General features: G+C 45.8%; 1 protein-coding gene across 1 annotated transcript; it reads left to right on the top strand.

Moving 5' to 3' along the window:
- Positions 1 to 220: 220 nt before the first annotated feature.
- On the top strand, positions 221 to 27,885 carry TRAF3IP2 (TRAF3 interacting protein 2). Its single transcript, XM_075145686.1, has 10 exons — positions 221 to 515; positions 8,706 to 8,792; positions 9,033 to 9,779; positions 12,859 to 13,048; positions 15,306 to 15,481; positions 16,921 to 17,009; positions 18,829 to 18,897; positions 21,211 to 21,327; positions 22,490 to 22,564; positions 27,284 to 27,885. The coding sequence occupies exons 2-10, from the start codon at positions 8,777 to 8,779 to the stop codon at positions 27,428 to 27,430; spliced, it is 1,626 nt and encodes a 541-aa protein (XP_075001787.1). The 5' UTR covers positions 221 to 515; positions 8,706 to 8,776; the 3' UTR covers positions 27,431 to 27,885.

Below are 27,885 nucleotides of genomic sequence, written 5' to 3'. Positions count from 1 at the left end.
TACACCCATCATGTGATTGTCTTCAGTAGTCTGAATCACATTTGGTTTATCGTTTGGCATTGACAGTAAGCAACCAAGGACTAAAAGCAAAGGATGACTTTCCCGGCAAGGCACACCATGTAGGAATCACACCGGGTTTCCCCTACAGTTATTTATCTGCGGAGCTCACGCAGAGGCAGCCTGGCTTCCTACGAGAGAGGGAGAGAGCCGCACACAGGCATGTCGAGAGAGTTTTAAGCTTCAAAGTATCACTCCCCCGCAGAGGCTCTCCCACCGCCGCCGCAGCGTTGTGCCGTGCCGTGCCGTGCATGCCTCTTCCACTTCCTGCTGCAGAGCCAGTTCTGCCGCTTACCTGGGAGAGGCAGGGAGGGTGTCGTAAAAAGAGGAAAAAAAAAAGCCCAGCCAGCCTGAGGAAGGAGACCCAGGCACGCCAAGAGAGCGACGGGGTGCGCAGGAGGCGCGCCAGCCCTCTCGTTTTCCTCGGTCAGCTCAGCGCGAGCCCCCTCGCCCGCAAGGTAAGAAGTGTTAGAGATGCTGCCTTTCTCGGTCCCTGTTTGTAATTAGCTGTTGACCCACTTCTGGCTCTCGGTGGGTGTTTTTTTCCCTCAAATTGTTGTCTCACTCCCTTTCCCCCCTCCTCTCGTGTAATGATAGCCTGAGTTTCACAGATGGTTACAACATGTTTCAGCCATTTCACTGCAGTTTTGTTGTTTTTTTTTTAAATCAGGAAGGGTTTGGGGTAAACACTGGGAACAGACACGCCTGGTGTCGAAATGTTGTCCTGCCTATTTACGTAGCTGCCTGGCAATGCCTAGCAGCCAGGCCTGATCCCGCTCCCGCCCTGCACGGCTGTGCAAGTTCAAGGTGGCTTGTTGGCCGATGGCCCTCTCCTCTCCTCTCCTCTCCTCTCCTCTCCTCTCCTCTCCTCTCCTCTCCTCTCCTCTCCTCTCCTCTCCTCTCCTCTCCTCTCTTCTCCTCTCCTTTCCTCTCCTCTCCTCTCCTCCTCTCTCCTCTCCTCTCCTCTCCTCTCCTCTCCTCCTCTCCTCTCCTCCTCTCTCCTCTCCTCTCCTCTCCTCCTCTCCTCCTCTCTCCTCTCCTCTCCTCTCCCCCCCACCCCGCAGCGCTGCTCAAGGCTGCGCAGGACAGGTCCACGGACCTGGCAAGGGAGAGGTGGCTGGAAAGCGTGAAGAAAACAGTATCGTAGACCCATTTGCACTATTCTCCATGGTGTTGGTATGGAAACAGTGGGAGTGAGCCGGTAGTATTTAATTAGAATAAAAACAGCCGTATAAAACCAGCTCTCGTTTCACACAGTAACTGATTGTTTCAGGACGCGGGTTTTGTAGGGCTAGCGTTGGCTGGGCAATGAGAACAGCAGATCTGGGCTTACCGGTCCTCAACCGCTGCCGGCAACCGCCAGACCAGAAATTCCCAGTTCCTGCAAGCCCTGGGCGGGTTCAAGGCCTGGCCTGGCCTTGTCCGTGCCGTCTCGGGCGGGCGGCGATGCCCCGCCACAACCGGACGGGGCTGTGAGCCCCGCAGTGGGTGATGCCAAAGATGGGGGTGCGAGGGCTGCGGGCAATTTTCCTCCCGGCGAGCGCTCCCCAATGCTGGCTGCTGGCGAGCGTCTGCCGATTCTGCTGCTGCCTGCGATGCCGTCAGCCTCTGAGGTCGGGCTTGCTCTTGCTGAGAACCAGCAATGCCTTGAAGCATGCTGTATTTTTTTTTTATGGGGTTGGGTTTTCTTTTTGTCTTTCTAAGGCAGGAAACAAGGCATGTGCGATTGTGGTGTTCGTGTCTGTCAGTGCCCTCCACCCCCAGCAGTGGCTTTTGAAGTTTGGCAGAAGGTACACGTCTGAAAGATATATATACATTTCTGCACGTTTCATGAAAGCAAGTGAGCGAGGCTGTTCTCACGCCAGCTGAGGGAGACACATCAGGTCCCCCCGGCTTCCCCGCTCCCTCCTGCCACCCACGCGCCCGCAGCCCTCGCGCTGCGGAGCAGGGAGGGCGGTTAGGGACGAGGGATACGTCAGCCCCATGAAACGCCAGAAGTTTTCCCTTAGTAGGAACCTTATTAGGAGACTCCAACGTAAGGCACGAAGCTATAGGAAAGCAGGCTGGGGAGCTTTACGCCCCCTGTCCAACCCCATTCAGCTAGCCCTAATTTTGTGTCAGGATTTTCAGATGTACTCTGGGATATCCCAGTTTGGCTGTTATTCAATGCCTATGGGAGTTTTAGAATCAGAAATGGGTGGGCAGTAATCTCTGGAAAACAAACATAAGGCTCTGGAAAACAAATGCTACAGGCTTGGGGAAGAGTGGCTGGAAAGCTGCCTCGAGGAAAAGGACCTGGGGGTGCTGATTGACAGCCGGCTGAACATGAGCCGGCAGTGTGCCCAGGTGGCCAAGAAGGCCAACGACATCCTGGCCTGTATCAGAAATAGTGTGGCCAGCAGGAGTAGGGAGGTGATCGTGCCTCTGTACTCGGCACTGGTGAGGCTGCACCTCAAATCCTGTGTTCAGTTTTGGGCCCCTCACTACAAGAAGGACATGAGGTGCTGGAGCGTGTCCAGAGGAGGGCAACGAAGCTGGCGAAGGGCCTGGAGCACAAGCCTTATGAGGAGCGGCTGAGGGAACTGGGGTTGTTTAGCCTGGAGAAGAGGAGGCTGAGGGGAGACCTCATCGCACTCTACAACTCCCTGAAAGGAGGTTGTAGCGAGGTGGGTGTTGGTCTCTTCTGCCAAGTAACTAGCGATAGGACGAGAGGAAATGGCCTCAAGTTGCGCCAAGGGAGGTTAAGACTGGACATTAGGAGAAATTTCTTTACTGAAAGAGTGGTCAGGCCTTGGAACAGGCTGCCCAGGGAAGTGGTTGAGTCACTATCCCTGGAGGTATTTAAAAGACGAGTAGATGAGGCGCTTAGGGACATGGTGTAGCGGGTATGGTGGTGTTGGGTTGACGGTTGGACTCGATGATCTTAGAGGTCTTTTCCAACCTTAATGAGTCTATGATTCTATGATTCTATGATTCTATGATTGCAGACGTTTTCGTATTTCACAAATATTAGAAAGCTGGCAGGGAATGCTGCCTATATGTGAGATGCCTGTTTGGATACTGCTTGAGGGTGTTGCACTTCTAGTTTCTTACTACTTATTGCCTAGCATTCCTATTATATGCATATCGAAGTCTACACTGAAGAGGTGAAAAATATCAGGTCTATGCTAGCCTTTGCACCATGGATTGCCCAGTGAAGCAACATTAGTGCTGCAAAAGGGAACATGATGTTTGCCATGCAGGGAGGGTTGGAAGTATGTTCTCCTGTTCTCCTGGTGTATGTAGATTTTCATGCCATGGCTGCAGAAAATATGTAAGAGCAACCATATAGTCAGTGTGGAAGAGGAATGTTGTTTTCATATTCTTTTTCTACTTTTTCCAGAAGTCGTAAAAATAAACATTACCTGCCCTAGAGGGCTTAAAATCTGAGCTAGGAACGTGACACATCATTGCCTTAGTCTCCGCTGTGGAGGGTACCCAAGGGAGAGGGTAAGCATCCATGATGACAGCAGCCAAAATTCTTCACAGTGAAGTGTGAAACTCTGGAGCTTGGATTTCCTTGGCTGTGTTTATTTAGGTTATAGACCCAAAACAGTTCCCACATTTGCACTTGCTCTTCCTAAAAGGATTTGTCTCTGGGTTTTTTTGAGGAAAGTTGTGTGTAGTGTTTCTGTAGAGAAAACTGCACTTAAGACAAGTGTATTTACACACTTACGCTTATCTGACAGCATTTGTTGCAATCTCAACGTGTGCATCCTCACGGCAGCTTGCAAATTCAGCATCCGCTTACTCCCATCCTGCAGATGGATATCAGCAGCACCAGGGAGCTTAAAGGATTCAGCCAAAGTACACAGGAATTATTTGGAAATCAAGAAATTCCCGTCCATCCCCACCCCTTGTGATCTCAGCTTTGCCTTAATCTATACCCGTGCCATTTCAGAAATGCCATGACCAGTGAATAAAAAACCCTGCCCTTGTGTGTTGTGCACCAAGGAAGGTGAAATTTCTTTCTCATCCTAATATTTCCTTTTTTAACAATGTAGAGAAATATAACTTTGATCAAAAGAGCAAAGATATTTTCCCCTCCTCCGGAAGTGACGGGGAGCGCAGCTTTTTTCCCGTTGCAGAGACTCTCTTCTGTTTCTTCACGACGGAAGTTTTCTAATCAAAAGCAGATAGATGGTTAGTGTGTGTTTTGGGACAGTGCATCCTGACAAGTATTCGTGCTGGGAAACAGATGAAATACCTGACGGATTTTGCAATCAGCCACAAGAAAACTGCACAGATGAGCCCGAGCCCAACACCCTTTCTCTCCCTGGCCTGCCCCTTGCCTCTGTCGCACGTTTTTTAGGCGAGTTTGGCCCTTGCTTCAAACTCGGGTGTTCAAGCCCATCTCTACCGACCTGCAGAAGAATTTGTTCCCCTTCATTTACGCTCTCCCTGCAGCTTCCCAGGAGTGGCCGTCGCCAGCAGCGGCCGGCCGTGAGCAGGAGGGCTGGGCAGCCTCCCTCCCGGCTCCCTGGCAGGAGCAGTGGAAGAACCTCTCCAGGTGTGGGAAGCCTCACAGGGGAGCTGGGATGGGGTTTCTTCCCAGAAGCTTTGGTCACTGAGCACGCACCCGGGAAGGTTATTTGCTGAATTAATGTATGTAACAGAACCGGGTGTATGAGCAGAGGAAGGAAGAGAAGGAGGAAGGGTGGTTTAAGGAGTTCCCTCAACATTTTTGAGAGCAGTCCAGGCCTGGCTACTCTGTCCCTTCAGGAAGGGCCTCTTCACTTTATTACAAGCAGAAATATATGCAACGGCTCCAGCTGGTTATCAGTAATCTCCTGCATAGCCATAGGCGCAGGGGGGATATTAAATTCTCGAAGCTTTCTGGCAATATCATGATCTGACTGGAAACGAGATTGGGCACGATCTACACTCTGCAGCGGTCTCCATGCCAGAAAAGGGATCAGGCTACAGGTTTCTGAGGGTATTTCAATATGCTGAAGCATTCCTTTACCCTAATTCTTCAACACAGGAGACCTAAGTAAGTGATTTTTCTGCCCTCTGCATAACTATACTTGCAGGATAAGCTACCTAGAAAAGGAAACCTAATGAAACTCTGCATCATGAGGCAACGTGAAATACCGGGATAATGGGCTCAGCGTTGGGTCTTTTTCCAAAAGCCGAGGATCTTTAGCAGAGCAGAAACAACGTCCTGAAGCACTGCTGTTGGAGGAGGATGTTTCTGAATCATCTGTAACATTTCCAGCAGCATGGGGATTTCTCTTGGGAATTCCCATCCACATACCATTGCCAGCATTGCTCAAAAAGTGTTCAGCATGTCCTGGGGTTAATTTATCCTCGGGGCCATCTCTACAGACAGAGCTCTGCTGTTGTAACAGCTTCTCTCTCCAACCAGAGCTACTGAGGGAGGAGGAGGACGAAGTCACTTTTTTTTAATGATGTAGCTGTTTGAACACCAGAGCCCTCGACCCCCTGGTGCCTTCTGCCTCAGCCCTGCGGGAGCTTTCGCTGCTCAGCTATCCTGCAGCAAGGTCTAAGTAAAATCATATTTAAAAAAACTAGAAGCTTTGGCAGGTAAGAACACAAGTAATGGAATCAGGTCTATCATCTGCCTGACCAAATTAATTTTACTCAGATATTTGGAGTAATTTTCATAAAGTTTAGCTCATGTTATGCAGGAAGGAAATAAGGCTGCCATTTAAATATTAAGTTGATTTGAGAGATAAAGAGGTGCTTGTCCTTTCAGAGGGCTAAACTAATAGGAAAGATATTTTTGAACTATTCTGAAGTAAACCATTTGAAGAGTTTGGTAGCTAATCATTTGCAATACAGTTTAATAAAGTCTTAATATCCCTCCTCCAAAAGGCAGAGTAAATACACTAAGTAACAAACTTGAAGAAAACAAGTCTGAATTTTTTCTGCCCATGTTGTGCCTTTCATTAGGGTCACACAGTCTGTGCATGATCTGTTTCACAGATAGCCAGATGTTAGCAATAGAACTGAAAAAAAAGACCAAAAACTTTGGAGGTTGTAGCCTCCCAAGGAATTTAGTAACTTTTAAATCCCATCTGACACCCGATCCAAAATCTACTGAACTCAATAGAGAGATTCCCATTTACTCCACTGAGCTCTGGACTGAGTTCTTGGTTTCTCCGCAGAAATCTCTTCTTCTTGTCACAGTGCTAAACTAAAGACTGTTGAAGGTAGAGGTTCTGAATTCAAAGTGTTTTCTAGCATTTTGATCTGACTACTTCAGACACCATCAAAGCAGCATCTTAGTGTATGAGGCATTGCAAATTTGTCTCTGAAAAGCCATGTTTGGGTGTTTGCTAAGGATTATATCTAATGGGAGGGATGCTCAGACAACACACCTGGCTAAAGAGGTGGAGCTGTACCCCGGTACCCCACAGCTGAGCTTGCGCTTTGTGAATACCAGGGTGAATTTTGCACAAGGAACCAGTTCACTGGAGATGCTCGGTGTGGGGAATAAGAGTTTGCAATATGATTTGTGCTGCTCGAGTGCACGTCATCCAGCTTATGAGCAAATGGACAGAGATATCCACAAGTCGAAGCATGTCTGAGCGGGCACTTTGAGGCCAGATGATCCAAGGGTCAGGTTTACAAAGCTGTTGAGATGAGCAAAAGGCAGATGCCTTGCAGGTAGTTTGACACCTAACCTTCACAGGCGCTTCTCTAAGTCTGGCAGGGAACCACTCGGCAGCTTTACACCCTGATTCACGTAAATCTGACTTTGCGCTGTACTGTTCTGGTGAGTCACCACCACAGAGCAGTCATCATTTAAACTGCCATCTGACCAAAGGTCCCAGATAAAGGACGTTTTGCCACCGCCGCACAGGACAGCGCAGCACAAGTCCCTGTCACATCCTGTGCTGATTATGAGAGCTCGAGGTTTTCCCTTTCCCATCACATCGGTTATGACAGAGAACAGTGACTCAGCGAGCAGGGCCGGCGTTAGTGACGTGGCGTAGAGGAGAAGGGATGCAAACCGCAGGGAGAGATGTGTGATGGTGGTGGGCTGACCGTCAGGGTTTCAAGCCTGGGTGCTTGTATGGGAGGGAGCTGGTTTGGCACCAGACCCAGCGCTCTCTCTCACGCAGGGGGCTGCAGCTGCCAGAGCAGCAGCGTGTTCACTGTGTTGGTGCAACTAATAGCTGCTCTGAGGACTTGCCTACATGGGAAAAATTACCAGCGTAATTATCCCACTGTAATTATCCCAGGATAACTCTCCCTGTGGACGTGCTTATTATAACACGGGATATGTATGAATATATGGTAAATCTTCTGCATAGATAGGTTTTAAGTCACACAGAGGAAGAATATTTACGTTGCAGCCCAGCAGCAAAGCACAGTTTTTATCCTACTTCCCAGCAAATGTTACACCCAGAATTTTCTATGCCAGAGGGGAAATACATGTCATTTGATCTGATCAGCATAAATGTAAAGTCTCACTCTTGCCCTATAGCATGGGGCACACCATTTGCTTTTACAGAATTGCTGTGGGAGCCAGGGTAAAGGTTGGGACACTGCCTTATACATCGCTGTGATCCTGTTCAACTTTTTTTAATACTGTGGTCATTTGAAGACGTTCTTCATTTGACCTTTCTGTTCAAGCTATTGGGAGAAATCCTTGGATCACTAAAAGCTCCGTAAACGTGTTGTGATTTTGACTTTCCTTACCAGGCTTTCAAGCCAGGTTCTGCTGCCAAACGTTGTCATTCTTGTTGCTTGAGTGCTCAGTCCATTCTTCTCTGATAACTCTCCTACTTGGGATTTTAGCTTCTCCAATGTGATAGAAGGAAAATGGCTGGGGAAATGATGAGCACCAGGCTTGTTTCTCTGTACTCCACGGTAACAGATAAAATTTGCTGGGAGCAAGCTAATATGCACCCCTGTATAAGAGGATGAAGATGGCTGCACTTCCTGAAGCCCACTCAGCATTCACCCATCACCGCTGCTGTCATTCCGAGTGAAGATGGAGCAGAGGCATCCATCATCAGGGATTGCTTGGCTGGACCAAATTTACTGACAGCACCCCCAAAAGGAAGTGACAATTTTGATGTTTGGGCCCAAGCCAATTCCAAAGGAAGGGAAAAAAAAATCCAAACAGTAACTAACATCTCTAAATTGACTTTTAATTTTCAATAATTTGAAATAACAACAGCCATGTGATAATAGGTTGGATGAAGTGGCTTGATAAAATAAGCAGCAAGCCTTGGAAACAAGCTTTGGAGTTGAAATTACTCAGCTAGGTGTGTGGTGAAGTTTAGATTCGAGGCATCGGTGTGAAGCTATTATTAGAAGGTCCGGAGTTAAATAATTGCAAGTGATTGTATTCCCTGGAATATGCCTGAGCCAAACCTCCAGACCTAAGCAGCCTGCTCTTTTGTCAGGTGCAGAAATTACCTCTGAGAGACAATTCATGTGCTTTTCCCCCCTCCAGTCTCAGCAGGAACAGTAAGTTCCAGAAATCCCATAAAAGCGTCTATTTTGCGCAATGCGATTTCCAGAACTCTAACGGGTATTTCTTTTCCAGTCTCTGAGATAGAGTTATTTTAGGATTATTGCCTGTGTGAAACTGTACCGTGTTCACAAGAGTCCTTTCTCTTGTTTTCCAGTTTGCTGGAAAATCCTGGCCTTGCAGTAAGGCAGCTGACTCTCGTTTCCGGTGCAACTGAAAAACTTGGAAATGGCCTCTGCATCAGGTTAGTCCAAATTATAACTCTGTGCTAGCCACACTCCAGCTAACCCTCTACTTCCTTCTTTCAGTCAGACCTTTCTTGCTGTTTTCTGCCTGTCTTTTTAAAAAATGTAAAAGTATAAAGAACATAAAGAATACATATTGCTCTTCAGTATTCCAGCTCACAGTCATTGAGTAATGACTGACGACAGGCATTTGTCTGTATGGCTGTCAGTCAAGAGTGTTTCTTCTCCCACTTTTTCAGGCACTTTTGTGGGTCGAAGCATACCAGTCGAAGTGGATGAATCCATGCCGTGGTCCCCATTTCCCTTGGAAAAGGCTTTGCAGCCTTCTGGAGAGGATACAGAGGATGAGGAGTCCCAGAGATCGTGTGTCACTCCAACGCCTCAGCCTATGGCCAATCCATCATGCCTCTGCAGAGCACCAGCATGTCATCAGTCAGCACCGTCCATGGAGCCGGACAGCAGCTTGTGGTCAAAATATACCAATCCTGATAGAGATGGACGCTTCTGTTCCCCTGGTGAATCAATAGCTGGAGTAGTTCCCTCCAAGATGCATCTTGTAGCTATGGACAAACCAGGCATGCAGCCAAGATCACAGCTTTCAGCTGACACCGGGCACAACTCCAGTAAATCAGAGCAGAGCTTGTCTGACGCTCCCGAGGACTTGCTGGAGGAGAGCAGCCAAGGGAGTTCACGGTCACAGCAACCCTCAGGAAACAGACCCCCAGCAGAGCTGGGAACCGTGGACACAGGGTACAACTCCCAGTCACGAGACGTCATGGGCATCAGGCACCTGGAGCCCCCCTTACCGCTAGTGTCCGTGCTGAACCCCCAGGACCTCCCAGGACCACTGATCTCCAGAGAGTTTTTTGGACCTGAGCATCAGCAGTGCCCTATGTGCCAGCACTTGCCCCATCCCAACGCCTCCTCGCAAGCCCACGGCTGCTTTGGGCACCGCTGCCTGGCCGAGCAGCACCCCCAGGGCCCATGTGAGTAGCACCGCTCACTCCGCGGGAGGTTTTCCGGGTGTATCACAGCCATCATTCACCAAGCTGGTGTTTTCCCTACTGTACTTAATGGCAATGCACGGCATGCAATTATTAACCTTTTTAAACATCTATTTGCAGTCCATTTTGTATTTCCAGATTTTTGGGCTATGCAGCCGGGCTCTCTGATGCAGAACCTCTGAACCAGATAAAAAGTTAAAGACCTCACAGTTACTCATGAAATGAAGGCTAATGATTTTGCCTAGAAACTAGCCTTTGTCGGTCACGCTGAGCATACACAGCCTTCTCCCTGCTGTTATTTCATATTCTAGTCATTTCCTTCCTCCTCGCATCAGTCATTCAGCAGCCTCCTATACCGACTTAATTCCTGTTGTTTTCAGAGATTTCGTTGCTCCCACTTGGATCCCCAAAGTTGAGAATTTCCTGCCAGAACCAGGATGGGAGGTTACCCTTGATCTCTGTAAATAGCATCTCCCAGCATTATGACCAAACTCATCCATGTGTTTTATTTCTATGTGAAAAGAGCGTGACATCCATCATCCTCATTTTTTTCTGTTGTCAGCTGAAATGAAAGCTCATTACTTAAAATGGAGCCCTCTCAGCTGCTGGTGATTGTATCACTGAACGCTGATGTGACTCCATCAATACGGGTGTTTTGGCTCTTGGAGACTACGACGCAGTTTACAGCCTGCTATTAATTAGTATTCCTTTTCAGTCTCTGAGATTTTTATCTGTTATGAAGTGAGCTTTGAACATTCAACAGCAATATCATAGTTTTAATATAATTTATATTACATTAGACTCATGAGACCCCGACCCGTTTTGGGCTGGCTTTGTAATAAAAAGCTGTAGGCCTGTTCTGATAACCCTTTTTTTTTAACCTTCTGTTGACTCCACAGCATTTATATTACACCTATTTAAGGAGTTTTCTCATTCCAGCAATGTGCTATAATTAGGTATATGAAAGAGAGAGGGTATCAGAGCCTCAGTTTCCACCTCTGATCTTGGGACTTTGTAAAGGGGTAGGGGCTACAGATGGACTTTCATCAATGTCTACAGCTGAACATTTGCAAAATGTCCTCTGGTTTTCTTTTCGTACCTTCTCCTTTCAGTTCAGCTTTAAGCAGACAAAGAGCTGGTTGCACAACACCCCTCACTATTTATCTCCATTTACCTCCTCCACACGCGGGCATCGTGAGAAGTAGGACGTTTACTGAATGAGGCCATTTTGTTTTAAAGCAGGAACTCTGAAAGGCTTTCTTTAAAAAAATCACTACCGTTTCAGCCATATCCAGAGGGCAAAAGGAATAAAATAAACTCAGATGGCTGGAGCAGATTTGGTCAGGACCAAGAAGCTGGCAACTGTACCCCTGTTTCTCACATGCCCGGTACAGCGTAAATCACCTTCTGACAGCTCCTTGCGTTTCAGATAATTGTTGGGCAGTGGCAACCCACAACAAAGCTCTGCAGTTTGTGTGTTGCAACACGTCTCTCCCAGGGAATAGCAATAGCCTGGATTGTGCCCGTAGGCTTTAAGCTGGCTCTGGACACCTGTTATTTGAGATACAACAGCAAAACTGTTTCTGAAGTCAAAGAAATCCTCACAGCAATGCTATGTGCCCAGGGACCATTATTTCAGATATTTATATATGAGAGCTGTTGGCGTGTGTGGGCACGCACGCTTGGCCATGCTGTGCTTCTGAACAGCGGTGGTTATGTCCATTAAAATCCTGTAGCATCAGATAGATCCGAAGGAAACCGGTGAAACATTGGCCTAAAAACCTGTAAACCAAACTGAATCTCCCAGAGCCCTGCCACCTTCCCTAGAGCTGGTCATGAGGAACCCATGAGAAGACCATATTTACTTTCAATTTTGTTCTCCCAGCGTCTTTCACCCTGTCCTGTTGCAAATAGTTAAGAGGGGGACCAGGAAAATCTCCTAAAACAATCTCATCAAATACGATGTTGCCGACTCACGGTTTCATCAGGAATCTCTATGCAGTTGTGGGGTTGGTTGGTTTTTTTTTTAAGTATTGGCTTCTGGAATTGGACTATTTAATCAAAACTTTGTTTTCTTTCCTTTTTTTCCTCCCCCTTTTAAAAAAATTTTAGTCTTCATGGCTGCTAGGAAAAGGAAAACATGACCCCAAAATAGCTAAAAGGATTTAAAAAAACAATTGGGGGGGGGAAGAGTGTTTGAGTACTGCAGCTTTCAGAGCCAGCTCATAACACCATAATCATGCAGTGCTAATAAGCCCTGCCAGGCTGGACTTTGATCTGCGCACAGCAGCTTGAAAGTGCGCAGGGCTGCTGCTAATGAAAACTGCAAGCAGAAAGACTGAAAAAAAAATAGTTTTTCCCTTTTGGGAAACAAACAGCTTACATTGCTTTCTCTTTCAGTTTACGCCAACAGTTCCACTGTACGTTAGTTATTAAACAGCATTATGTGTGCATGGCCAACAACAGTAAGATTTTTCAGAATTCCTTGAGCCTCCTGGATGGCAACAGGAGCAGCAACAAGGCCTTAAAAGGTCACTTAGGCAGAAAATTCATACAGGGTGAAGTAACAAACCAAGAGATTATTTTTTTCTCTTTTCATTTACAATAATCACAGTCTGTTTAGCCTTAGTGTTGCAAACTGATTTGTTCCAGGATTTTGCATCTGCTTTCATGAGAACGTTGGGATGATTCATTTTCACAAGTTATTGCCAAAAAGAAATTAAATTTAAAAAAAAAAAGAACAACAAACCAAAAAACCACTGAGGCATGGTAAGTGCAGGGACAAAGCAGCCCTGAATGTTTAACTGTCAGTTGTCCCAGCTGCCCAACCCAGGGCAGGGATCTGAACCGTGTCGTATGTGAATGGGAAAAAGGAAACTTCAGACTGTGAAATGTTCCTTAATCTGGCTTCTTTCAGACTGAGATATCTGCAAATGCCCCCAAACTGCTCAGTTTCCCTAGACATGAAGGAGGACGTGCCTGGAAAAGAATGAACACAAACTGAGGCAAAAATGTATTGGCTGAAATGATAGTTGCTACCTTTATTTTCTCACCCTCCCAGATGGCAGAGCTCCTTACCAACATTTTGCACATACATCGCAACCACTTCCTCCTGTTCCTGGACCTTGCATGAGAGTTATCCGCCCGGCCCAGCAAGTCATCCCAAATTACTCAAACCTTCGTGCTCCCAAGGGCACAGGAGACCGACCACCCCAGAGGACATGCTCCTCCCCTGGTCCTCCTCGATTCCCGTAAGTACGCCTCGGGGCGGGGGGGGGGGGGGGGTGGGTTGTGTGCAGTGGAAGCTCCTCTGATCTGATTTTGTGGGCTTTCAACCAACAATTCTGAAGCCTTGTAATGTTAGCGTGCCCGGGCTGCAGGGGTACATGCGAGATGCTGGGTAGTTTTCTTTATTTGCTGTTTTACAGCCAGCGGGGGCCTGACCTTACCCTAGAGAACTTCAAAGCCGGATACCTGATACGTTGTTACAGTTCACCCTGAAATGCACGCATTAAGGAAGATAAACGCTTGAAGGTTAAAGGGATGAGGGGGTTGAAAAATATCTGTTGAAAGCTTAGAGCTCTCCTACTTGAGAGCAAAGGTCAATTCAGCGGCTCACCGCGGTCTTCAGCTTTACGCTGTACCAGCCTGGGACGCCTCAATCATTGGCTTCCAGTGATTTCCTTCTTATCTCTTCTGTAGCACAGAGAAAAAGGGAGAAAATCTCGTCCATTGCTGATATATCTCTACATTGCAGTTTGCAGCCTTTTCTGTGATCTTTTACGTAGTAATAAAACACCACATGTCTAGTACTTTTCATCCAGGGCTTTTTGACTGCTTTTCAAATATTAATTTACCAGGCCTTATATCTCCCTCCTTATAAGTATGTCATTAACAGATGGGAAATACTATCCATGCAGGGTTTTCTCCAGACTCAGCTACCTGAAGACAAATTGAAGCTTCAGGTATTGAGGACATCTGAAATCAGACTGTTTTTATTTAAGTGCCACAATACTTTTAGAATTGCTAACTTACAGGCATCTGTGTTTGAAAATGTCCACTTATTTGACATGGTCTTGGCAGAAAACTGGGAGAACAGGCGGGACAAAAGAGGGCGGGTGACTGAAATACCGCACTGCTCTGGCCTATGAAAAGTTAGAGGCTGTGACAGAAAAGTGACAGCAAGATAAGGCAGTACCAGCAGCAGAGATAATTGCACTGAAGACTTTGTATGAAAATGGAAAAATACTGAGGAATAGTGGGTATCCTTTGGAGTAGTAAAATTTAAAGACAGACTCCGAATTTTTGGCTCATTTGTTAGATAAGGCGAAGTTTTGGGAGATCTGTAAGTTAGCCACAGAGGAGACTTTTGTGGCTGTTGATGAGGGACGTGTTGCTTTTCTTGGTATTTTCTTCTGCTAAAAGAAATCCAGAAGACACGGGGTCTGTCCTGTGGCTGTGTGGCTGGTGTTTGCATGCTGATTCCAGAACGGCAGTTATATGTTGGTAATATTTGCCTATAGAGTATTTTGTAACAGAAAACATCTGTACCAAAATGAATAAACCAAATCTTAATGTGACAACAGAAAACATGCTGTGACCAGCCTGTCATCATTCATTTAAGGAAGGCAAAGAAAAAAAAGAGTGGGCTTGATTGACTAAACATCACTGCTCTGTAGGGAAAAGCTCTCAGAGAAACCTAACACTTGTCCAACAGATTCAGCCCAGCAGGTTCAAAGCACACCTCATGTAAAAATCTGTATAGGTTCCCCTTCCTATTGACTTAAACCGTAAAACCAAAGTGTAGTAGGACAAGAACTGCTAAGCTTCCTAAAATCATCCCTTTCTCTCTGTTTGTTACAGTGGAGGAGACGTTAGGCAAGGTTATTGCAGGTCCGGAGCGCAGATATCTAACGTGAGAAATCCTCATCGGTCTGCTGTTGCTAGTCAAGAAATTAACTTTGTTCCCTTTAGCAAAACTTCGAGTCTTGTCCAAAACTGGAGATCCTCCAAGCTGTGCCAGAGCTGGAGCTGGAGTGCCCTGTCCCCCATTTTTCCCAATCCTCACCTTGTGCTGTGCCTCCTGTGCTGGACAGGACATCCTGAGAGCACCTGAGGTGCCATGAAGCACCTTTTAGATGATGGGAAGAGGTTACCCAAGTGCCACCCTGCTCCCGTATGTGCCTAACAACATTCACAGCACGGCATTATTTCTCGCTCAGAAACGGCCTTTGCTTCTGCTAATTGCAAACTGAACAGCTTTCAGCTATGAGGTGCATTTACTTCCTGTGGCTAACGTTGCTACTGCAATAAATTGTGTCTTGTGGTAGACCGTCACCAAGGTACCCGTTTAAAAGATGCTGTAATAACAGCTGAGCCAAGCATTTCTATAAGAACTTTTCCTAGCTAATACGCAGATAAAGTTCTTAGTGTGTTATTAACAGAAAAAAAATCTGAATTTTATCTGAAAAGAAATATTTTAAAATCCTCACTTGCTTTTCTTTGTAGAAACCAGCTATACAACCAGCTACCTAATGGTCAGCTTCCCCCCAAGGCATGCGGCCCAGATGAAGCATGCTGTTGTCCTTCTGACAATTTTCCATCTCCAGCTGCTGTCCCGAGACCTCTCAGTAACCCTGCAGCCAAGGGAACGCTGAGAACCAGCAATTTGCCGGAGGAGTTGCGTAAGTGGTTAGCAAATTTGTTCTGTGCAACATTTTACAGCGCAGCCTGACAGTTTTAGGTGGGAAAGCTCCGGGGGAGAGAAGGCAGGGAGAGCGACATTAAGACACAAAGACAACAAGCAAAGAAAATACTGAGTGTCATCACATCTGTAGGGTGTGAGCATTCGTGTTTGGTGGGATGGAATTATCCCCTTGAATCCTGAAAACATAATTGTCATTAATTGCTTGTTATTTTGTTTACAAAAAACAAATACCGTTTAGATTGTTTTCATGACTTCTTGCTAAACAGGATGTCCCTTTGAGGCAGGAGGCACTGAAGCTTACAGTAAAAGACTAATAACAAACAAAGCCATAGGGATAAAGTGTTTCTGCCTTTGTCCCCAACCAGACAAAGATGTCGAGTCTCAACCTCAGTTTCTCCCTGGCCTGGTGAGTGGAGGGGACTTTGGGCCAGGAGCCCACGGTGAGGGCTGAGGGTGGCACAGGTGCTGGCTGAGGTGCTTCCCCTGCTGCCGGCCCCTGAAATGCTTTCATCCTTCAACTCTTAAGGGAAAGTCACATTTCAGAAAACTGGCTTCCTTCTTAATGCCGTGCTGGCCAGCAGGTGAGATATACCAGTGCTAAGAACCTTCCACATCTCTCCCGAGGTTTTGGTTTTTCCTTTATTCTTCATTTTGTGCGTCACCTTTCAAATCCAGAGAGTTGCATCTCTCTGGCCTGTAGGAGTGAGTTATGACACCAGATACCACTCTTGGATAAACCCTACTTTATCAGTTAGTGTGTCCCAGATACAGGAATTACTGGATAAAATTGTGTCATTTGTGATACACGCACAGCTGGATTAGATTAGCTAGCTGGTTTACTCCAACCTGCAAATCCATGATTCTTTAATTAGTAAGAAAACTCCTTCCATGATGGCAAGAGCAGCTGAAGACATTGCTGTCATCAGCCATCCCTCCTGCCTGCACAGGGTGGTAATGCTGCTATGAGGTGAGGCATGCGTGAGGGCTCCTCCGGCTCTCAGTCAGATCAATGAGGTCTGGCAGAAAGCTGTGGCAGAAAGCTGCTGGTTGCAGCCAGTGCAGGTGGCACGAGCTCTGGGTGAGGGCCCAACCTCACCTATGCCAAGGGGCTGGGGAAGAAGCAGCTCTGGCAGCAGGGCAGGGCGAGCAGCAGAGTGATGTTACCCTCTCCAGCTTCCACAGGGGTGCTTGCCAGCGGCAAGGCAGTAGGAGCTTAAACCTAGACCAAGGTTTCTGGATGGGGGGTTGAGCTCAACACCAAGCCACTGCGCTATCCCGCATCCATTTCGTAAATAATCCAAAGAGACGTAGGTGGGCAGAACCCACAGCGTGGTGCAAAAGCTGGGCTGTGAAAGTCTCACCCTCCAAATGGTGTATTTTAATGCATCGCATATTCATATGGACTCTCTCTCCTAGGCAAGGTCTTTATAACCTATTCGGTGGACACAGCGGTGGAGGTTATGAAATTTGTGAACTTCCTGCTTGTAAATGGATTTCAAACTGCTGTAAGTATTCCTTCCAGAGAAAATTGCTTTCAACCAGGAGAGAAAAGAGACTTTTTTTTAAAAAGCAGAGGTGATACACGGTCCACGTAAATGTTTTTCTGTTTGTCACCACGTTTTGTAGGTTAAAGAAGATACAAATAGAATGAACTAGCCTTGCCTTTAAAAATTGTAACTTAAATGATTTGCCTCTTCATTTGCTCATATTTTAACTGAACTTTATGCTTTAAAATGGGTTTTAATAATGACCCTGGAAAATTCCATTTAGTGACACTAGATGGGCAATAGTATGAGGTTTTGTGAGTTATTCCATTAACATTGTCTCATATTTGATCTGTAATATCAATATTAGAAAAGGTCAACTTTCATGTTCATCCCATCCCAGCTTTTTTTCTGTGATGCTATTACATTTCTGGTTCTTCAGATGTGAATACCTTTCTGCTAAAAAATGACCTAAAATTGGTGTATTTCACACAGCTTAATGAAACAGCCCATCTCATGGTTTCATTTGCTTTGTTATACTTTTAAAAGGGATTCTAAAATCACAGGCCTGAAAAAATCTGTGTCCTACTGTCTAATCCCATAAGACATCCAGATTTTCACTTAACTTGTTGTGAGTTTCCTTCATCATAACAGCCTTCTCTAAGCGAACCATCCACAGAGGCTCTAGGATTCAGTGTTCATCAAGATCTTGATTCATATTTCCTTATTTCAAGTGCATATGCTATCTGACCCTTCACCTTCACTCTTTGGCTTCAATTCAGGAAAGCATTTAAGCAAGTGGCTATCATTAAACTGAATGAAACTCAGTGGGGGGCTTTGCACACACTTATTTATTTTCATGAATCAAAGATATTTTCCAGAGACTGCAATTATACTTCTCTCCAGCAGTTCTGTTCTATGATCAATTCATAAGAAAGCTTTGGGCACCATAGAGGTGCCGAGTAGAAGGCTCATTAATAGCACCTTTGCTGGACAGGCAATTCTTGGAGCATGCTGCAGAATAATATATATAGCAAAATGGCCCCAAAGCAGGGAAACAAATACGTTCTCTACTTTCAAAAAGGGAAAAAGAAAGACTTGAGAGCAGAACATGAATCTTCTGACAAAAACGTGGAGAAGTCAATAATTACTCCATTGGTCATGGCCATCGATTGCTGGTTTCTGGGCTTACTGAGCGTGCAGGGAAGTGAGTAGTGTTGGTTGTATTCAGTCCCATGAAGTCCTCCACCTCTCTGCTGTCGCTGAAGTCTGGGTTACTGCATCCAGTATTAGTGACTCGTCTGACTGCCATCTGAGACACACACTGAAAATTTCGTTCAATATGAAGCTAAAACTTGACACACATTATAACATTGCAGCCAGAAAATAGTGGACATTTGCAGCAATACAGATAGAGAAGGTGGGCAGCCATTCACCTTCTTGAGGTGTTTAGAGGAAAAAAGCCAGTTTGCAAATGTTGACTATCTAACATTCACCGTCAGTGGTCGTTTCTTGTTCTGATGAGCAAAAATGCCTGGGAGTTGGGAGCTGGCAGGGCAGGGCGGCCAGTCGAATGGCCGGCTGAGCGGCAGCCCAGTGGCGTGCCTGCAGCAGCCCCCCTCCACCTGCCTGGGGTGCCCATCCAGCTCGACTCTGGACTGCAGTGGAAAGGGAAGAAGTTGCGCATGCACGTGTGTGTGTGTGAGTGTGTGTGATGTTTCTTTCCTAAGGGAATTAATGCATGTTAGAAACTAGGGAAAGGAGCAGGCGCCTTTTCAGTGCCACCAAATGGGGAGGACAGGCGCAAGGATGCTCACCACAGACTTTCATTCTCTTGCAGATTGATATATTTGAGGACACGGTACGCGGTATTGACATCATTAAGTGGATGGAGCGCTACTTAGGTGATGTATGTAAAGGCAATTTAACCTTGTTCACGGCAGAGGCGACCTGAGGAAAATGGTTGAATTTTTCTATGAGCAACAGGAGCAGAATCAAAATGCAAGACCCCAGTATCGTCTTCCCTGTCCCTACAGAAATGGCAGAGGCCTTGCAGCGAGAGCATAGGCAAATCTCACTCACTTCTGCATCTTATGGTCCCAAAGCTCTTTCTTTAAGAAATGAAGTGCTAATCCTGGCATTACTGCTGAATTCCAATGCTGGCTGTTATATTCAGCCTGAAGCTGCCATTGGACAAGTTGTTCCTCCATCTCATTTTTAAATAGTGGGGTTTAGCTATGCTTGGTTAAAATGATAGCTGTATTTCATCCCAGGCTGCATAGTAGTGGCTAATGTTCATCCTGCTTCTCACCTGTAGCTTTTATGTTGCTATCTAAAACACTGAATGGTTCTTCTGGATAAACCATCCTATGTGTAAATTGGAAATTGGTATTCCGTTAGTCGAATGATAGATTTGCTCTCATCACTTTGTATATATCTAAGCAGTAAAATAGAGATACATATTGCTGCCAGTGCAGTCCCCCACAGCAACAACCTCCTCTGAAGTTCAGCTGAGCAGTGAGTGCACATCTCCTATGGGATCAAGCCAAGTGGTCCCATTATACCAGCACAGCTGGACACGAACTGGCAATTTTGTTGCTCGATACATGCCATCATGGGGTGGCTTCCTTTGATTTCTTTCTTACTCTGGGCAGATGTCCACGGCTCAGGAACAGGATGACAAAGTGGTGGGCTCTCCCCCACCCGAGCAAGGAAGCTCAACCATCTGAGACAGCACTACACCGTTTTCCTAAAGGTGGCCAGCAGGACAACTTAGCTCAAGTGCAGTACCACACAGACATGGTACTGCTGTGTGCAGAGCCAGCCTGGGGCCTCTGCTGCAGCAATGCAGTCATGCCTTTTGGGGCTTTCATCAGGAAAAGTTACGCTTGGGCTTACCTTGTGTAATGGAGGTACTGAAACTAGAAGCCAGGGTGAATTTTCTTTTGCCAAGAACATTATTATCACTTAAAATACAAACTGGCAGATCTCCCCTGGGACTCCTGCACAGTCAGTAGGAGAGACCAGTATGTGCAGAGAGCAATTCCCCTTCTTCACATGAGACTTTCTCTGATTGCCTGCCCCAGAAATGTCTGTTTTCCTCCATTGACTGTAAAGGCAGTTTCTAACTTCAAAACCTTTACATGTGTGAGGAAGAAGGGACTGCTTGGACACAAGCAGGGGGATGTGTGCAGCTAGGCATGTCTCTGCAAACCCTCAACATCTGTAAGTGCTTACATGCGTATCAGACAAGCAAATGTAATTCTGGAGTATGTTAAGTCAGTGTACGGGATAATGGCTCCTTACCGTATTTGACCCTGTGGTGGGGCAAATTCCCTTGATATTGCACAGAAGGAAAGAGTTAATTAGGTGCCAGGCTGACTACGAGCCACAGACTTGGAAGCCTTACGCAGCCTGATGTGGCGGCGATAAAAGACAGGCCCTAGGTAAACACAAGTAAGGAGGCTTTCATCTGCTGAGCCTCTTCACTGGCCCACCATTAAGGAGGAGAGACGTTTCCCAGATATGAAGGATGGCCCCTCTGTGGAAACCTGAGCTCAGTGGGGGCCTGGGATTAAAAGCTCAGAGGCAGGATCCGGGCTGTCCCAGCAAGGCGAGGAGCGTTGCCTTCAGCCCACTGCGGCAAGGTGGGACAGAGCTGCTAGGTACCCCTAAACCTGCCCAGGCCGTCCACAACAGCCCACCTCTCTGCACAGCCACCTCTCTGCACACCTTGCCGCTAAGGAGATCAGCAAGAAAAGTTGCTGTCTCTGTTGCCGAGAGCCCTAGATGTAGGCTCCACAGACAAGTGCTTTTAGTGGCTTTATGTGTAAAAAGCCATCGATGGTTAAATAGATGCACTTTTACATAAGCTGTTGGAAAACAGTGAGGTCTGAATTTGAAGATAAAACTTTTCTGTGTATGTACATAGACATGCTACACTGATAAAAAGTAGGTTTTTATTACAGGGATTCCAACTGCAAACTGGTAGCTGCTAATATATCTCTTGACATTTAGATTTTCTATATTATGAGATCTCGAGAAATAATGAGGAGAACGAGTGTATGAGTTCTCCTGTATTTCCTGCCAGAATGAATGAGATTCTCTCGTGTTTGCCAAGAACATAAAGATCACTTAAAACACAAACTGGCAGATTTCCGATCTGCCTCTACTAAACACGCTGCGTTTCCCAATTTCATAAAAGTGCTTTTCTCCCTAACAGAAGACGGTGATGATAATCATAGCAATCAGTCCAAAATACAAACAGGATGTGGAAGGGGCTGAATCCCAGCTGGACAGGGATGAACACGGCTTACATACTAAATACATCCACAGGATGGTAAGCAAGGACATGCATTTACTGTTTTACAAAGACTCTGTCTCTTCTTCTCAAAAGACAAATCTGTCTCCAAATGACAGGTTCTTTGCTTTGTTTTCCCTAATCCCCATAGTTAAACACCCCCCTTTGGAATTCATTAATCCTCCCTCTCATCAGCTCCGTATGCTCATTAACATCTGCTAAGAGGTTCAAGGAAGAAAAATCCTATTAAACATGCTCATCTTACTCCTCCATATCCTTTATTTTTCTATGGTTTTTTCCCTCCCTCGCCTTCTCGAGCCCTCATTGCCCTGTCGTAGAGCCCTGAGCACAATCTTTTCTAACACTGCCTGACCTTCCCCCCTGTCAACCAGCCCCTATCGCTTCGGCCATCCTGTAACTGAAGTCTTTTTTCAGGCAGCAGTAAAGCTGGCTGAAAGATAGAATTGCAAAGCGAAGGCCAGAGCTGCAAAGGGGGGGCTCCTGGGGGTACAGGGTGGCAGGGGACCAGCGGGGGTCACAGAAGCCCATCTCTGCAGTCTGTCACAGGATGGACATTTAGCCCAGAAGAGCCCAAAGAGCCGTGAAACTCATCCTTTCTCCCTCAGTTCACAGTTTGCTGTCTTTCTCACCTTATAACCCATCTGATTCCCAGTTTGATCCTGCAGTCAAACTTCTTAGAAGCTGTCACCAACAGATGAGCTCTCAGCAGTACTTTGCTGTCCTTACCACCCCTGGGATGCCTGTGTCCGGGGACACAGGGGACAGGCTGCGTCCCAGCTCAGACATGGAGCTGGGACATGGGGAACAGGTTGGTCCTAGCTTGGACATGGAGCTGGCCTCCAGCTGAAATCTTTCACCCTGTTGGAGACTGAACAGGAGCCTTAGTCAAGTCAAGCTTTGTCGGTTCTAGATGGATTTCATGGGATTGCAACTGCAGCTAAACCCACAATTATTTCACACCACAGAACTAAATGCTCTTTCCTGTATCCTTTCTGTAGTAATGAAGAATCAGATGAAGTGGCCAAACAAAACGGTACCGAGTCCACCAGCAATAGATCGAATCACTTAACAGAAGAGCAGTTTAAGCAAGCAACAAATGTTTTAACGCAGGGGATTCAGATGCATGTGAAGAAAAATTAACGTGTCATTACAATAAATCTAGCAATTTGTTCTATTCTAGATGCAGATCGAGTTTATACAACAAGGAAGTATGAACTTCAGATTCATCCCTGTGCTTTTTCCAAATGCCAGAAAGGTAACATACATACATGCATATATACTTGTCCCATGATGAAGCACATATTATTTTGATCACAATGCACCGGATGAAATCTTAAAACCCAAATCCTCAATTCCTTGGTTCTTAATATCCCACTAGTAATATTCCAAAGCTACATTTTACATGAAAAGTTTATAGTTTTATGTACGTACAAATAAAAAACATTTCATCCACAATATAAATCAGTGCATAATGTATTTCTGATGATGAATGTATAACTAAAACTTAAATTGTCTTGAGCATTGAAAGAATTTAAATGGAGAGAGACAATCTATCCAACAAGCGTGCTTTTTATTTTAACCCTTTTATAATTTTATCCAGATGTAATGCCGATGAGTGAGATGGGAGAGATTTATGACTGATGTGAAGTGAGGATCTGGAAGAGGGTGGGTTGAGAATATAAAAATAAAGAGGATAATAAATATTAAAGTACTAGGGCCGTTGCTTGAACTTTGATGGGTCCATCAAAGGCAAACTATAAGGTTTTTTAGGACTTGCAATTTCATCTGCTCTTCCTTATTGGTTTTGAAGATTCATTTGAAAATAAGAAATAAGTAACGCAACAGATTCCCATACCCTTCTTCCTCACTTTGAAAGAATCTCTTGGATTTTTACAAGGCCGGGAAAGTTAAACAGCTTCAGTTATAGTTAAGAAATTGCATTCTTCCCCAAACTTAGAATGGATATATTGGAATTTTGTTCACTTTTCGTCGCTAAATGCTGTGTGCATTGTTGGGTAGCTGTCATGTTACCCCTAGGTATACAGCTGCATTTTGGAAAAGCATGGAAAAATTCTTTGTATTTATTTGGGTGCCCAAATTTTGGAACATAAGTCAAGATTTAAACAATGTTACCAAGGATTGTAGGGCCGTGAAGTCCTACAGCACTTGGGGATTTGTGTGTGATCAAGCTCTTCATTTAGGCACTGACTTAATATAAGCTCAGAAATTTGAAAACATGTCCCTGGGTTTGTAAAATATGTGAGGTCCTTTGGAATGAACGGTACTTCTGGTGTTTCACGTCATTCAGCTCTCTTCCTGAATGATCTCTGTCTGGTACTTGCCTTAAGCGTGAAAAGCTGGGAGGCAGCGCTGGTGGGAATTGGGCAGACCAAAGGCAGTGAACCAGTCAGCATTTTCAGTCAGTCTTTGCAGCTTGATCTGGGGGGAAAGGGCAGGAGTGCTCCTAACTTTGGGGGCTCCTTGAGTGCCTGCCACGCAACCGGACCATACAGCCTGCAGCCAGTTGGCACCTCAAGGGTTGCAGAGAGAAGTGGCCCAACAAGCGCTAAAGCTGCCTTTGGACCTTGAGGCAGGCACAAGAAGAATAAACTTAGGTTAATTTTGGCTGAGTCAAAAGACTATTTAGCATATATCAGTGGCCTCTCAGACAGTGATCTATAAGGAATTTCCAGGGTTGGTTTATTCAGCTGCTCTTATCAAAGCATCAGGCTCCAGGCAGCCTTCCTGCCCCATCCTCTGTAGTCCACATCACCCTTCAGTTCTTCAAGAGGGGCCTTTCTCATCTAAATTATGCAGATCAGCATTTTCTACTGCCGTTAAGCTTTGCTCTCTTTCTTCACACATTTCTTTGGTACATCATCTACCTTCATCTAACTAGTTAATGATAATATAACTGAGGACATCATGGGTGGAAGGAGAGCACCAGAGCCTGAACAAGTTGCAGTAATGAAGTCTGTGGGCAATCAGAGGAGGTGAGGTACTTGAAAAACGCCGCGTATATGTACAATTGGATGATGTCAACAGGCAAATTGCTTTCATTTTCTTTTTTATATACTGTCCTTTATGTGTTCAAGTGCTACTGTAGCTGGCAGTGGAAAAGAGCAGGGGAGCAAGGTTTGGAAGGTTTCATAGGGACGTGGCTATTAGATGAGTTAATCTCTTACAAAGCACATCATAAAGCATGGTATGTGACAGTCAGTTAACCTCCAATGGGAAGGGATCTATGTGATCCAAAGAGTGTTCATTAGGAAATTAAATAATGGGGGGGAAAAGCACCACACGCAGTTAAGGTGGAACTGGCATTTCCAGCTCCCCATCATAACTGCTAAAGGAATCCTGGGTCTTGCTGGTTCAAGGCTTGCATCGAGCCAGTCCACAGAAATGCGTCCTCCTGATCCGGTCACCCGATGACTGAAGCATTAAGCCGTGATTGCCACACACTGGAGGCTCCCTCTGGCAGAGCGGAGGCAGTCGGAGGGGTGAGGTGAGCAGGGTTGGTGCCAGGGCAGCCAGGAGAGCTCAAACCATGCTCCGCCGACACAGCCCTGAACGCGCCGCCCTGCCCTCTGCACTAATATGCTCTGCCCTCTTCCTCAGTTTGATCCTCAGAGTTATCAAATACTTTCTTTATGGCATAGAGAGAATTTCCTCTGGGCTTACAGAGACACAGCCAAATAAAAAAAGTTAAAAGGGCAGTAACCATTTTCCCATTACTCCCACCCGCAATGATCGCCAGCATCGCATGGCAAGGAAAAGCCCCCTTCTCACTTTCTCTTGCTCTCCTTCTGGATCAAAATAGCACCCTTACCCCTATACACCTCCCTCAAGTTAAAATTATTGCCAGAGTTGATTAGCATGCAGGTGCTTTTTGCACCGAGTCCATTATGGAGGATATTAAATTAAATAGGCCACAGGACCAGTTCTGGAAGAAAGGCGCAGAGCCTGTCTCTGGATGTATAGTGCCTCTCTCATTATGTCCCCACTTGCTGGTTTCTTACCTACTATACATTTCTCACACTAATTTCCATTTTTCAAGCTTAACTAATGATTTCCCATGTGGACCTATATCAAATGCTTTGCTGAAGTCCAGACCAACTAGGTCTACTGCATTTCCCTCCTCCAAAAAATGTAGTCTCTTATCAAAGACATAGAGAGGGCTTGTTTGGTAAACCCATGCTGTATTTTATCGCATTTTCTTGTACAGCTCTTAACAAGATTTAGTAAAGAAACAATTTTTAGGTAATAAGTATGTGCACATGCATGTAAACATGTTATCTTTCTTTCTCCCAGTAACATTTGAATCTCTTGGCCGATTTCAAACAGCTTTGGCAAAGGAGCATAGTTCACAAAGATTAAAATCCATTCCTATGCAAAAACAGACTTGCAGGTGGAGGCAAGAAATCTTATTCGTGCTCCTACCAAAGCGGGATCTTACCCTTGTTGGGCAGTGTGGTGTCCACCTGGAAGAGCAACATTTTAAAACCTGCACCTTGGGGAGACCACTCACCAAAGCCTATGCCTTCTCGGCCACTGGAGAACACAGAAAGCCAGGCTTGATAGATACCTCTGCCACTCACCAAGCCGCTTGTTCAGAAGCCTATGTGAGGTCGCACTGATTGGGTCTGTAGGCACCTGGGTCACTTACCTCCTTCTTATACGTAAATCCTGTAGATCTAACAAAGTGGTCATACCAATTAACATAAATCGCTCCCTAAGCAGTGGAAATGATGATGCCTGGTTCCTACAGCCATACAGTCCCAGGAAAAGACAGCCAATTTGAGAAGCATGAGGCTTGGGAACGAAAGATTTGTTGTTTGCTGGCAGGCAGGACATGTGCTGCTCATGCCAGGGCATCCCCTGGCGAGACACCAGAGGCATGGTGCACGCCAGCAGCTTTTTGCTCTGTCCTCTTGGAGCTAGCTCCACTGGCTTGACAGGGACTGCGCTGTTCCTAACAGGGGCCACCTTGGGAAAATACGGCTCTGCTAAATAAGAGGTCCAGGGAGCAGGTGCTGGATGTCTTGACTGCTCATGTTGCTTACCTGCTGTCTCACTTTGGCTGTGTTCTGGTGTCTCCAACAACACCTCTCCAAAAAGAAATCCCCATCTCCACAGTGGACATGAGCCGGTTTTGGTCAAGGATCAGTCTTTGACCCTCTTTTAATTAGTGGCATGAATATAGCCCTTCACCCCTATACATCCAGGCTGTCCATATGGAAACCTCCCAAGGGAACATGAGGTCTGAGCAGCCTCCTCTCCATCAGCCCGCTGTCACTGTCCAGGGCCATGGTGGTCCCATCTTCATTATGTTAATGGGCATTAGCCAACCCATCTGAAAGGCTGCATCTTTCCCAGACTGCGGGGAGTGGTGGAAATTTGACCCTGCTAATCTGGAAATGCATTAGCCTCTCCTCGAGCTCAGCGTCAGCCTCAGCCTCCTGCTTAGGAGGTGGCCAGGAGACACCATGCTTGGTGAAGGAAGGTGCAAGGGGAGGGAGGAGAAGACTACCAAGATGAGAAATGCTCCCCTGTGGTCCTGCTCTTTCCCTGTCGATTCTCGTCTCAAGGTTGTGGATCCTTCAGCAGCTACTAAGGTGGCAGCCTTTCCCTGGTAGGGGCACTGAAATGTCTTCCTTCTCTTCTCAATGTTTATTTTCACAAGCCTTTAGATGCCTGTCACTGAGATCAGAATCCCTTTGAAATGTAGTGAAATTAGCCAACATGGTGGCAGAAGAGAAAGAGAGACAGGCAAGCTGTGAGATCACACCAAGTTCATTTATTTAGGAACCCAAATACAATTCTGAAGCCAAATTAAAATTTCTTGTTGTTATGGGAAGTGCCTAGAACAGACAAAATGAAATCTTGCTTGGCAGGCTCTGATGGAATCTGCAAGGTTCTGGTACAGATTCAGGAGGATTTATGAGATTTCGCTTTTTTTTTCCTTGTTTTTCAGGAACACGTGCCTACCTGGCTGCAGAACACTCACATTTATAACTGGCCTAAGAATAAGAAGAACATCCTTTTGCGGTTACTGCGGGAGGAGGAATATGTTGCTCCTCCAATAGGACCTTTACCAACACTCCAGGTTGTGCCGTTATGAACGTTATTACTTAAAGTGCACGACAAGCAGTTGTTAAAGGGTTGTTCTTGGCAGGGAGCCAACGTTCTTCCAGATGGCTCTTTTTGATGACAGAAGACACTCTTTCTGCTAAAGAAATTGGTTGTCTTGGGTAACTCAGGCTCGGCTTGTTCTCTACCATGTAAAACATCTATTTCTGAAGCTGATGGGGCAGAACTCTTTTCTCTAGATTTTTAAATAAGCTGCAAATGGAAAGAATGCCCAGTTTTATTTTAACATCTGTTTTTAACATATTCCTTTATTAGTCGATATAGCAAACAAATACCAGAAATAATGTTGCAATAAGTGTAAAATAAAAATTACATCCTCCTTTTTGCTCAGGGTTTCTTTAAAGATATTCCTGCCTTGTATAGCATTATTGACCAGTTAATTTGTATATACACTATTAAATATATTTGCCTTTTGTAAGGCAACCG

Source organism: Calonectris borealis, chromosome 3 (genome assembly GCF_964195595.1).
Source record: "Calonectris borealis chromosome 3, bCalBor7.hap1.2, whole genome shotgun sequence".
NCBI lineage: Eukaryota > Metazoa > Chordata > Aves > Procellariiformes > Procellariidae > Calonectris > Calonectris borealis.
Note: the sequence above shows the minus strand (reverse complement) of the source record. Positions and strands in the feature narration are given on the sequence as shown.

Excerpts from the sequence above, each read along its gene's own strand:
- TRAF3IP2 (XM_075145686.1), top strand. Across the intron at positions 13,049-15,305 it reads CCTGGTCCTCCTCGATTCCC|AAACCAGCTATACAACCAGC; the intron begins GTAAGTACGCCT and ends TTTTCTTTGTAG. Across the intron at positions 21,328-22,489 it reads CTAAATACATCCACAGGATG|ATGCAGATCGAGTTTATACA; the intron begins GTAAGCAAGGAC and ends GTTCTATTCTAG.